This window comes from Maylandia zebra, linkage group LG7 (genome assembly GCF_041146795.1).
Source record: "Maylandia zebra isolate NMK-2024a linkage group LG7, Mzebra_GT3a, whole genome shotgun sequence".
Taxonomy (NCBI): Eukaryota; Metazoa; Chordata; class Actinopteri; order Cichliformes; family Cichlidae; genus Maylandia; species Maylandia zebra.
Window position 1 is genome coordinate 7,866,231 of NC_135173.1, and position 13,673 is coordinate 7,879,903.

At 40.0% G+C, this 13,673-nt stretch overlaps 1 protein-coding gene across 1 annotated transcript; it reads right to left on the reverse strand.

The window, feature by feature from the left end:
* Positions 1–2,649: 2,649 nt before the first annotated feature.
* On the reverse strand, positions 2,650–7,923 carry LOC112431099 (junctional adhesion molecule B-like). The gene is made up of 3 exons (XM_024799648.2): positions 7,652–7,923; positions 5,410–5,766; positions 2,650–5,171 (listed from the first exon to the last, which is right to left on the reverse strand). Exons 1-3 carry the CDS (start codon positions 7,716–7,718, stop codon positions 4,975–4,977), a joined length of 621 nt encoding a protein of 206 aa, XP_024655416.2. The 5' UTR covers positions 7,719–7,923; the 3' UTR covers positions 2,650–4,974.
* Between the last annotated feature and the right edge of the window lie 5,750 nt (positions 7,924–13,673).

The following is a 13,673-nucleotide window of genomic DNA, read 5'->3' on the forward strand; positions in this document are numbered from 1 at the left end:
AGAATTCAAACAAACACAGAGATTCTACTTACAGAGCAGACACAGCACAGATGTTTCCTTCATCGTCCTTCTCACTCATTTGAGCTTTTTTTCATTTCTGTCACTGACACCAAGTAAAGCCCGCCCTCTTCCTCTGAGCACCAGCTTTCTATTGGTTCAAACACAGAGGTGGGGGACTCACTTTTTCTAATTACTACAGACACATCATCATCGAAGCTTTTTCATAAAATATGAGTTCCAACTTTTTGTCTGTTTTCCCAAAATACTTTAAAATAAAACATTCGTTGGTTAACCAAATGAAAACAAAGTAAAAAAACCCCAAAACAAAACAAAGAAAGTTCAAATGTCCTCTGCTCTCTGTGATCTGTAGTTTGGTTGATGAGCAAATCCATGTCCATGTAGCTACGTCCCCCTCAGTGAGAGAGGCAGATATGAGCTGAAACACAGGAATCAAACCAGGGACGCTGCTGTTATGGAGCTGAACTGGAACCATTCAGACACTGAGGCCCTCTGAACACATTTTAATTACAGCTGTGCAGAGACACACTGATGACTGACTGGAACACTATGATTCACATTTTACATTCACACCATCCTCACACATGCTTTATATGTGGCCACTAGAGGGAGATGTTGGACTTCAAATACTAACATGGATACAAGCAGATCATCAGTGATGCTTTTATATCTTTTTGATGTTCTTTTTAATCTTTTAAATTTTTTAAGCAGCTAAAACTGTCAACGTCCTGGCCAACTAACACTTATAATGCTTCTGTTGGTATTTTTCAAATGCAGTAACCCTATTAATAACAATAATTTTATAACGGTATGTATACAAAATGCAACATTTCCTGTGAATGTATAATAAAAGGGCAGAGCAACTGAATCTGATGAGTTCCAGGCCTTAGAAACATAGTTGAGGTGAAGCAGTATGGACGGTGTATCAGAGGCTGCAATGTCAGAAGAAGCTAAGGTAATGTGATGGATTTTCACTGTTTGACTTTTAAAAGGTCAAAGGTCAAACCTAAGACTGAAAATCCATGTTCACTTTCTAATTTGTTTTTGTTTCCCCAGTTAAAACATTTATGTTGTGTTGAAATCACAGAGGATATGCTAGAGTAAAGCATTAGAGCAGGAACATCACTTAAATTTATTCACAGAAGCTTTAAAGCAGATTTCGACTCCGCCAACAATCCTCCATCTTCTTTTTTTTATACAGTTAGGTCCATAAAAATTTAGATAGAGAGAACCTTTTTTCTAATTTTGGTTCTTTACAGTACTCCAATTAATTTTAAATGAAACAACTCAGATGAAGTTTTTCAAATTTTCAGTTTTCATCTAGTGGGTTGAATGAAAAGATGCATAAAAATGTGAGGAACTAATGCATTTTTAACATAATCCCTTAATTTTAGGGTCTCAAAAGTAATTGGACAAATTAAATAACTGAAAATAATATGTTCATTCTTAATTCTTGGTTGAAAACCCTTTTCTGACAACAACAGCTTTGAAGTCTTGATCTGATCGACATCACCAGATGTTGGATTTCCTTCTTTTTAAAACTCTGCCTGGTCTTTACTGCAGCGACTTTCAGTTTCTGTTTGTTTGTGGGCTTTTTTGTCTGAAGTTTAGTCTTCAACAAATGAAATTAATTCCTAATTAGGTTAAGATCAGGTGACTGACTTGGCCATTTAAGAATATTCCACGTCTTTGCTTTCACAAACTCCCGGGTTGCTTCGATTGTGTGTTTTGGATCATTATCCATCTGTATAAGGAAACATCACCCGATCAATGTGACTACATTTAGCTGGATATGAGGAGACAGTATGTGTATGAACACCTCAGAATTAATTTCCTTCTGTCCTGTGTCACATTCAAAAATAAACACTAGAGTCCAAGTGTAGTAAATGTTTAATGTAAATTAAATTAGTAAATGTAAATTAATTTACATGAATGTAAATGTAAATTAGTAAATGTTTTTAGTAAAGTCCAATCCAGCCTTTCTATTATTGAGGCCTGTGAGCGGCTTGCAGCTTTCAGTGAACCCTCTGTACTTACATCCATGCAGATTTATATATCAACATACGCCCCTCCTGAGGAGTGTTGTTCACTTGGTTGTTTGCTGTGAGGGGGTTTCTGTTCAGCGTGGAAATGATTCTGTAATCATCAACCACTGTTGTCTTTCATGGATATCCAGCTCTTTTTGTGTTGCTAAGCTCACCAGTGCTTTCTTTCTTAAGACGTATCAAACTGTAGATTATGCCCCTCCTAATATTGTAGCAGTTACCAGGATTGTTGGGGGTTTTTTTTCCTGTTTTTTGCAGCTTGTTTCACCTGCACGGAAAGCTCCTTTGACTGCATGTTGTCTGTTCACAGCAACATCTTCCAAATGCAAACACCACGCCCCAAATCAACTCCAGGGTTGGGACCTAACTGCAGGCACAGACTCAAAACTTAGTCATCTCCCAATCTCCTGCAGTTAACCAGGATTCTTTGAATGTTATTCTTTGTAATGTTTGTTCTTCCAGGGAAAACAGTGATTTTATTGTTTTACTGGTTTACTGCTTTCAGCTCAAATAGAATCTGCATCCACAAGTTCAACAGGCCAATAGAACAACACAAACAATCAATGAAGACTAAAAGATTTCATACCAATGTTTGATAAACTTTATTAGGAATAAACAAACAAAAAAGGCAAAAGTGAAATAAATAAACAATATGTAAACAAGTTTTGGAATATTTAAAGTAACAAACAGACTCAAAAGTTAAAGCTTCAGAGATAAGAGGCAACATCTCTGCAGCTACTTGGAAAATATTTCTGTCTTTGGTTTTATAACCCAGTTTCCTAATCAGTTAATTACAGGTAGCAAATTGATCCTGAACATTATTTAACAGATTATCTATCGTCTATAATCCACAGAGCTTCATATGGTTTGTGTTCTGTGTCTGTAATTACTCTGTAACAGCTGATCTCTATACGAGGATTAGTTTGCTTGTCACAAATAACTTTCACTTATTTCCTGCAGTCTATAGTTCTTCTACCTGAACCATTTCAGAGAGATTTGTTTTTCTTGTTTGGCAAGACACTTAACGGTGACAATCGTTCATGCAACTTCACAGCTGAACCAGTACTCTGTCTGAACATAGCAGACAACTTAGGCACTTTGTTATTAGTAGCCAGTCAAAAAAAACAAAAACAAAAAAAAAAAACACAGTTTGTTACCAAAAATAACAGTTTTATAGGCATAAAGTAATATATTTGCACCAGCAAACGGATTCCCAAAAAGCTGTTAGCTAAAAACTAGGCAGATCTCAGCATGATGTGAAGTGTGTCCTTAAAATTATCGAGGAAACTGGACAACAGGAGGACAAAAGAAGAGGCAGCCTGTTTCTGAAAGCCACTTAAGAACCAGAAACAATTCCAGCAAAGACCTGAGATGCATCTGGACCTTCAGCTGATTCACTAACTGGGCGCTGAAGTCTCATCACAATCCACATTTGAAAGTTTTGGTTTAAATATTCATCTCTTCAACTGTAAAACAGGATGGAGAGTCTGTCAAGGTTTGGAGCTGCATTTCAGCCAGTAGTGTTGGAGTAGTAGCGGTGTTGTTAAAACTGATGGAATAATGATCGAATAAACATACAATTATAATTTAATCCACGATGCATCTAGAATGAATGAATCTGACTGGAAACAAATTCATTACTCAGCATAACAATGATCTCAAACACACTGCAAATGCAGTAACTGAATCAGTCATGGATCGGCCTCCCAGAGCTCAACATTATTTAAGCAGTGTGGGATCATTTTGACAGAGAACGGAACAAAAAGGCAGAAACATCCAAAGAAAAGCTTTGAATATCCTGGAGAACTATTCCTGAAGACTACTGAAATACAGGAAAGCTGCCTGAGCGAGTTCAGGCTGTGCTGAAGAATAAAGGCAGTCATACTAAATACACTGTCAGCTTATTAGAACTGTACAAACTCTGGTTTCACCTTATCTGCTGTATTTACATGTGTGCTTGTTTCATTATATAGCTGCACCTACTTCCACTTTTCATAGCAAAATATAAAGAAATAAAACTTGGTTTAAAATGTTGCACAGCGTAATCTTACTACTGTTAAAAACTAACAATTATTATTATTTATAGTTTTACAAAATCCTGCTCAAAGGTTGAAATAAATTACATGTAAAATGTTGTAGGCGTAAAATCTTAAACTTGATCTAATAGGAAGCATCTTATCTTATTAACCTAGAGAATAAAATGAATGTTTATCCTTGCAGGACGTCATCATGTAGAGTCTAAACCCACAGATTTTAAAGAATATCTGTGTTATTTTTTTAATTGTTGCCAGTCTCAGGCTGAAAGATCAGCAGCTCAATCTCTTTTGTCTTTGGGCGGTTTTACTTTCTCCTAATTATTTGCTTCACTGTTATCTAAAAATATGCTCCATTTAATATGAATGAAACCTGACTCGGTTGTTTTTGTTATGTTTTCTGTAGATCAGAACTCCAAATTTCTTAGCAAAATATAAAACCAGTGGTGGAGATGCTGCGGGGTACTTTTCTACTGCTATTACTGCTAAGTATTATTATTATTTACAAATTTACAAAATACCTTAAGCCTAATATATTCTTACACTTACTAAAACAGTGTAGGCTTTAACATTTTAAACAAATAATACACAGCATATTGTGCTATTAACCTACTGAATTAAAAAAAAAAGCTAGAAGTTCAGTCTCAGTGATATTAAAAAAATATGTCTGTTTTAATAAATCTCTGCCAGTCTCAGGCTGAAAGATCAGCAGCTCCTGGTTCTCAACCTGCTTGTATTTCTTTTTTTAATTTGCATATTGGGCAGTTGAACTCCATTCTGCATTTTACTGATGTAGTGTAGTGATGCTTCTCTTACCAAACATCATCATCATCAAAAACACTAAAGACATTTCAAATATGCTGCAGTTACTCAGGAGGCTAGTATGGACCCTGACTCTGCTGTTTATGTTTTCTGTAGATCAAACAACCAACAACAGCAGCAACAAGAAGCACAGCAGAAACTGACAGACCAACAATCAGTCCAACAATCAGTCCAACATGTCCATTCTCCTTCCCTCCGTCCTTCTTCCCTCCATCCTCCTTCCCTCCGTCCTCTGTGTGTCCTCCTGGCTGACCTGCAGGTGAGAAACAGGTGTGAGGTGTCAGCTGTCAGGTAGGTGATGAGTGAAGAACAGAACAGAATCCATTTCCTCTTCAAACTGCTGTCAGACATTATCTACTGCACTCTGATCACATCACTCAGACCAGCTGCTTTCTACAAAGTCTCATCAACAACATCTTTAGAAACAAACATCAACAACCAGGAAGCAGCTTCACCTCTGATCACACACACACTCAACTCTACTCACTCACCTGGAGGTATGACACTTAGACTGATGATGCTGATGGGATTAGTATCTAAACTGGCTCTCTTCCTGCGTTTTGTCACTGTCTCAACACGACACTCGTATGTTCCAGCATCATTTATCGTCACATTCTTGAGAATCAAAGACACGTCTCCATCCTTCATCTGTTTGTCCTGCAGATCCACCCGGTTCTTAAAAGATGGATGCTGGTTGCCTGGATCCAACTGCTCATTCCGATAAAAAAGCACATATTCATCTCCCAGGTCTTCTCTGCTCCACTCTAAAACGATGATGATACTGTTGTTTGGAGCTCGACATGTCAGAGTGACGTCCTGCCCAGACTCAGCTCTGATGGTTTTCTGGTCTGAAAGAAAATGGTAAATGGCCTGTTTTTGTATAGTGCTTTACTAGTCCCTAAGGACCCCAAAGTGCGTTACAGATTCAGTCATCCACACATTCACACACTGGTGATGGCAAGCTACATTGTAGCCACAGCTGCCCTGGGGCGCACTGACAGAGGTGAAGAAAAAAAAAAACAGAGCAAAGAGGTTGAAGGTTAAAGTGCAACTGTTCACTTCTACAGCAGCCAATCAGAGGGAGGGTCAGACAAACACAAACAGGTTTGATAATCGGTACCATTTCTTGGCGCTGTGCCAAGTGATGTGTTATGTCTGAGAGGATGAAGACAAAGTGGGGAAATGCAGCTGATGCATAAAGTACCACTGCACAACACATCTGACATGAATCCACTTCTGCTGACACCAAAGATTGTTCCAGTTGAAAACTTAAAATTAAATGTCTCAGAACTTTGTCTCCTTACTACTGAGAGTTTGATAAAACTGTCAAAAAAATCCAGAAATCTTATATTTTGACAGGTTTAGAGTTACTTCTCATCTTTGGTGGTTAAAGCAGTGCTGATTTTAACGTAGGTGTAGGGATTCACCTACATCTTATCATCAGGCTTTGCATGCAGCACAACAAGAACAGGCGGACTCTTCTGTATCAACTATATTAACTGCATCTGAAGCTGTGAATTTACAGCCAGCTACATCTACAATTCCTGTGATCTTTACTCATCTTTTACTAGTGCAGCCTCTTCCTTCTGCTTCACCGCAGCCTCCAGCTACTGTTATGATGCCTCAAAATGCCAATCTATAGAACGTATGTGGATAAGTGTTCCCACTCAAACAATATGGCTTCATAATCGGCGGTAAGGAGAAGTCAAAAATCCAAGACTTTGTCAAATGTTTTTCTTTCTTTTTTTTTTGCATTTTTCCCCCACAAACACAAGTTTAAGGGTGAGCATAATGGCACCTTCACCTGGTGTCTCCTACTACACCGCAGTCAGAGCCATGGGCATCTTAACCCTGCCCCACCAGAGCAGCAGTAGAGTGAGCTCCTCAGATGTTGGCAGTCTACTCCACTGTCACATCCACCTGTTCATTATCCTGCACCATCACATCTACAGCACTCCTACCCAGCACCCTTTTCTGCAACTCCTTGCCTTCTCTCATCTAACCAGTATAATGGAGATGATAATTGCTTCATCATATGTGAGCCAAACTCCTGCAGTCTTTTTAATAGCTGATTTAGGTCGGTTCTATCCTGCAGTGTTCCAACAAGTCTCCACACACTAAGTTGGTTTTATGGTCCTACCATCCACTTTTTGGTTGAGGATGTAAAGTGCGGTTCTACAAGATCCTGACTGTACGTCATTGGAAGCCAGATGACGTAGGCCATTTCTAAATGCTCATTGGTTGGCAAATGAAAAAAAGTGATACCGGAGTTCACCGAGAACAAGAGAACCTAAAAAACTTCAAAGATCAAAAACTAAAGCACGAAAAGCACAGACAGTGACTGTAGCGATACTTGTCTTTGTTTTTAACACTCGGGAGCTTTTGGTATGTTAGCCTTCGCTCTGCTCCCCGGCTGGCTGACAGACCACAAACAACACGAGCAACAGACGCCACAGACCGAATAAAGCACAGAATCTGTGCACTGCCATCATTTTAACCACAGATCTCACTTTAGTCAGAAGGACAGTCCCCACAGTGGTACAGATAGCAAACATGCTAACTCTACGATAAAACAAGTAGACCCACCCAGCCTCGTGATGCATTCACGGACACAAACAAATGGAATCGACATGAAACTAATTATTTGTGAAGTATTGGCACCACGTAAACGACAAAGATATCATTTTTTCCTTTTTTATCTCAGAGGGGAAAATTTTGGTTTATTAACCTCACCTGCCGAGACAAACACGAAGATGCCAAAAAACAGGAAAGTGGAGCAGAGTGACGCAGATACAAACATTTCCGTGTTCTTCTTTCTGATGATCGGACAAGTTTGTTCTAAATATGCTAGTCTGATGATATTTTCTGCGAATAACAGACTATGACTTTTAAAAGTAACTACAGGAGATTCAATTTAAAGTTTGAGCAAGACAAAGATTATTTGAGCTTCAGCCGATCGTTTCAACTTCACACTTGCGATTCAGTACTCTTAAGATAGTCGCATTTGAGTGACGTCAGATACATTGTGAGCTATAGAATCAGAAAGTGAGTTATAAGAAAAGAGGTGAAAACTAAAACAGCTCTGAGTGTTTCTTGAATGATCTCCCTAACCTCTCTGATCCATAAAAAATCGGCTCCATGCTGAAGACCAAAGGACTTTAAGATTGTTCCACTGTATAAAAATGTAAATATATAAAAATATATAAAAATGAATCCCTCAAACACTCTGACTGGCGTCCCATCTAACGTCTTAGAAAGGACTAGAAAGTTTCCACCCACATATTTGCTCATACAATCCAGGTAGCTTTAGCTTTCATATCTGATGAGGCACAGACAGAGGAACTGATCATATAAGATTAATATTAGATCCTATTGATTATTTACTTCTCATTTGAAATGATAGTTTTAAATAATTTTATAGTCTTTTCAAATTTCTACAAAACGTTTGATTCCATCAGAACTAAATTCTGTGCTTGATAGGTTTAGCTTTGGGGCATTTGTTCAGTAACACTATTAAGAAATGTACACAAATGTGAATTTCATTACAAAAATGAAGACTTTGTTTTCTAAAGCAGGGGCACGTGTGCCACAGCTGGCACGCGAAGGCTTAATTGACGGCACAACATGCAGTGAAATAATCTGAGAAGGTGTATTTAAAATTCAGTATCTAAGGCTGGGCCACCAATGCACATCGCAAATTAGCTCCCACAGAGCTAATGACAATACAGCTAATGACTGCTCTTCTTAATGACAGTCTCTAAGCTATCAGCCTCACCTCCTTGTTTTACTTGTAATTGGCTAAAAATTACACACACGAGAGGGATGTAGCTAGCTAGCCAGTCCTGTGAAATATGGCGTTGAAGCGAGCAAAAATAGATAATTTTTTCTATGCCAATTTGGACGGAAGACTGGGGTTTTGTCCAACAGAAAGATCATCCTGTATGTGCCCTTTGCCTTGAGAGTGTTGTTTGTCAGACCTCCAGTGTGAAACGACATTTTGAGATGAAACATCAAAAACCTTCACGGATGAGGCAGAGAAAGTTGAATCAATTACATGTACTGTGTCAAGATATGAGAAGCAAGCTAGTACTCTCCAAGTTTTTACTGCTGCAAAACATCATGGAACTCAAGTAAGTTTTCGTATTGCACACTGTATTGCTAAACATGGAAAGCCATTTACAGACGGAGAATTTGTTAAGGAGGCTTTTCTCTCAAGCTCAGAGGTGTTATTTATTGGGCTTCCAACAAAGATGCAATTAAAGCAAGGATACAGGTACCTGCATCAGTCATTTGGAATTTCTTAAATGGGTTATGGAACAAAAAAGTTAAGTGGTAGAGCAAAAAAAAAAAAAACTTCACCAGCACTGAGCCGGAGGAACAGTTGGCTGTCTGTCAACACACTAGACGATCCTCGACCCAAATGAAGTCCGTTACTGGTGCCGACTGCAGTCCCATAACCATCAGACAGCATCTGAGACTGAAGGGCTTCAAAAACAAAAACGTCTTCAGAGGCTTCGCCTCATTGAATGCCACACAGCTGACCATTTGGGCTTTGCAAGAGAGTACCAAACATGGAACACTGAAAAGTGGACGAGAGTTTTATTCTCCGATGAGAAATGTCCTTATGGTTTTCAACATTACTGGCATGACATGCAGATCCCACCTGAGATGTTTTCTACATGCCACAGTGGAAGGTGGACGATAATAGTCTGGGTTGCTTTTTCCTTCAGTAGAACAATGGAGCTTCAGGAGGTGCAGGGGCGTCATACGGCCGCAAATGTTGCAGAGAGCATCACTTCACCCGTTGCCTACTGGTGGTGGTCAGAGGGCCCGGTGGCGCCAGTGTCTGGCAGTCTCGCCTCTGTCAGTGCGCCCCAGGGTGGCTGTAGCTACAATGTAGCTGGGGTTTTTTTAAACAGCAAAACACTACAGTAGACATAAAGAGCTGGATGGCCGCTAACTTTCTGCTTCTTAATTCAGATAAAACTTGTTATTGTACTCGGCCCTGAAAATCTTAGAAATATGGTATCTAACCAGATTCTTACTCTGGATGGCATTACCTTGGCCTCCAGTAACACTGTGATGAACCTTGGAGTCATTTTTGACCAGGACATCGATGCACATATTAAACAAATATGTAAGACTGCTTTCTTCCATTTGCGCAACATCTCTAAAGTTAGAAATATCCTGTCTCAGAGTGACGCTGAAAAACTAGTTCATGCATTTATTACTTCCAGGCTGGACTACTGCAATTCATTATTATCAGGATGTCCAAAAAACTCACTGAAAAGCCTTCAGCTAATCCAAAATGCTGCAGCAAGAGTCCTGACAGGGACTAGAAAGAGAGAGCATATTTCTCCTGTTTTGGCTTCCCTTCATTGGCTTCCTGTTAAATCCAGAATCGAATTGAAAACCCTGCTCCTCATATACAAGGTCTTAAATAATCAGGCCCCATCTTGTCTTAATGACTAAGCCTCCTGAACTACCCTATCATGACCACCAGTGCCAGTCTGTAGACAAGCTGTTTCTGCTGCTAACCAGATGGCCAGCCCTCATAGTCTCTATGCTGTTGGCTTCTTAGCTAGCCACCTCAGTAGCTTGGTCTCCATCACAGGCCTCCTGCATTCCCCCCTGAGATTCTCAGGCTCGCAGGCTTTTCAGTATTTTGGATTCTGTTCACCCTTCCTCAGTTCAGGATCTTCTATACGTCTTGATTGTGCTTTTGGATTATTCTGGATTATCCACATTTCAATTAAATTTTAAATTTCAGTTTAATTAAAATTTTAAATTATTATTACATATAATTAATGTAATGTAATGTATACAGCCCTGTATACATTACACTGTATACAGGGCTGGATGTAATGAAATGTTCTTAGGGTGGCAAAATCTAAACCATTTCTTTACACATGCAGCTTTTACAATGTGAAATATGCCTTAAAATGTAGCCAAAGATTCTGATTTTTTTATACAACTATTTAAAACTCAGGGGCTGATCTACAGAGGTGGCATGGAGTGGTCTCTTGCTCCCCCTTAATTGACAACATTGTCACATACAGTGGGGCAAAAAAGTATTTAGTCAGCCACCGATTGTGCAAGTTCCCCCACTTAAAATGATGACAGAGGTCAGTAATTTGCACCAGAGGTACACTTCAACTGTGAGAGACAGAATGTGAAAAACAAATCCATGAATTCACATGGTAGGATTTGTAAAGAATTTATTCGTAAATCAGGGTGGAAAATAAGTATTTGGTCAATAACAAAAATACAAGTCAATACTTTGTAACATAACCTTTGTTGGCAATAACAGAGGTCAAACGTTTACTATAGGTCTTTACCAGGTTTGCACACACAGTAGCTGGTATTTTGGCCCATTCCTCCATGCAGATCTTCTCGAGAGCAGTGATGTTTTGGGGCTGTCGCCGAGCAACACGGACTTTCAACTCCCGCCACAGATTTTCTATGGGGTTGTCTGGAGACTGGCTAGGCCACTCCAGGACTTTCAAATGCTTCTTACGGAGCCACTCCTTTGTTGCCCGGGCGGTGTGTTTTGGATCATTGTCATGTTGGAAGACCCAGCCTCGTTTCATCTTCAAAGTTCTCACTGATGGAAGGAGGTTTTGGCTCAAAATCTCACGATACATGGCCCCATTCATTCTGTCCTTAACACGGATCAGTCGTCCTGTCCCCTTGGCAGAAAAACAGCCCCATAGCATGATGTTTCCACCCCCATGCTTCACAGTAGGTATGGTGTTCTTGGGATGCAACTCAGTATTCTTCTTCCTCCAAACACGACGAGTTGAGTTTATACCAAAAAGTTCTACTTTGGTTTCATCTGACCACATGACATTCTCCCAATCCTCTGCTGTATCATCCATGTGCTCTCTGGCAAACTTCAGACGGGCCTGGACATGCACTGGCTTCAGCAGCGGAACACGTCTGGCACTGCGGGATTTGATCTTTGCTCACCGTTCTCATGATCATTTTGACCCCACGGGATGAGATCTTGCGTGGAGCCCCAGATCGAGGGAGATTATCAGTGGTCTTGTATGTCTTCCATTTTCTGATGATTGCTCCCACAGTTGATTTTTTCACACCAAGCTGCTTGCCTATTGTAGATTCACTCTTCCCAGTCTGGTGCAGGTCTACAATACTTTTCCTGGTGTCCTTCGAAAGCTCTTTGGTCTTGGCCATGGCGGAGTTTGGAGTCTGACTGTTTGAGGCTGTGGACAGGTCTCTTTTATACAGATGATGAGTTCAAACAGGTGCCATTCATACAGGTAACGAGTGGGGGACAGAAAAGCTTCTTACAGAAGACATTACAGGTCTGTGAGAGCCAGAGATTTCCCTTGTTTGAGGTGACCAAATACTTATTTTCCACCCTAATTTACGAATAAATTCTTTACAAATCCTACCATGTGAATTCATGGATTTTTTTTTCACATTCTGTCTCTCACAGTTGAAGTGTACCTCTGGTGCAAATTACTGACCTCTGTCATCATTTTAGGTGGGGGAACTTGCACAATCGGTGGCTGACTAAATACTTTTTTGCCCCACTGTACAAAACTACGGTGGCACTCGGGGTGGCAACATATCATTTTACTGTGGCACATGCCGCCTCTGTAGATCCGTCCCTGGCTGTATACTGATGCCTGAAACTACAACACATCACACTGACGCACACATTACACTTCTTTGTCTCTGTGCTGGAAACAACACCGCTGACCAAGCGGGTAAATCCACAGACACCACCAGACCTCGTGATGCCATCACACAATCAGACAATATGATTGTTTGATTCAATATGAAACTCAATGTTTGGGAAGTAACATGTAAACCAGACTGATGTTTATTCCTCTTTATCTCAGAGGGAAACACCGCTTGGTTTATAAACCTCACCTGCAGAGACAAACACGAGCAGAGCGACGCAGTTACAGGAAACATTTCCATGTTTTTGTTTCTGCTGATCTGACTCTTAGTTTGTTCTAAAAGTCTGAGTCTGTTGGTATTTTCAGTTAATAACACAACTAGAGTTTTAAAACTGACTACATGAGGTTAACTTTGAAGCTTAAATAAAGCTGAAACATTTGTTTTTCAGCCACTCGTTCAAACGCCACTGTAGAAGCCATATGAGTTGTTCCTTTTTTTGACTACAGTGGGGCAAAAAAGTATTTAGTCAGCCAGCGATTGTGCAAGTTCCCCCACCTAAAATGATGACAGAGGTCAGTAATTTGCACCAGAGGTACACTTCAACTGTGAGAGACAGAATGTGAAAAAAAATCCATGAATCCACATGGTAGGATTTGTAAAGAATTTATTCGTAAATCAGGGTGGAAAATAAGTATTTGGTCAATAACAAAAATACAACTCAATACTTTGTAACATAACCTTTGTTGGCAATAACAGAGGTCAAACGTTTACTATAGGTCTTTACCAGGTTTGCACACACAGTAGCTGGTATTTTGGCCCATTCCTCCATGCAGATCTTCTCAAGAGCAGTGATGTTTTGGGGCTGTCGCCGAGCAACACGGACTTTCAACTCCCGCCACAGATTTTCTATGGGGTTGAGGTCTGGAGACTGGCTAGGCCACTCCAGGACTTTCAAATGCTTCTTACGGAGCCACTCCTTTGTTGCCCGGGCGGTGTGTTTTGGATCATTGTCATGTTGGAAGACCCAGCCTCGTTTCATCTTCAAAGTTCTCACTGATGGAAGGAGGTTTTGGCTCAAAATCTCACGATACATGGCCCCATTCAT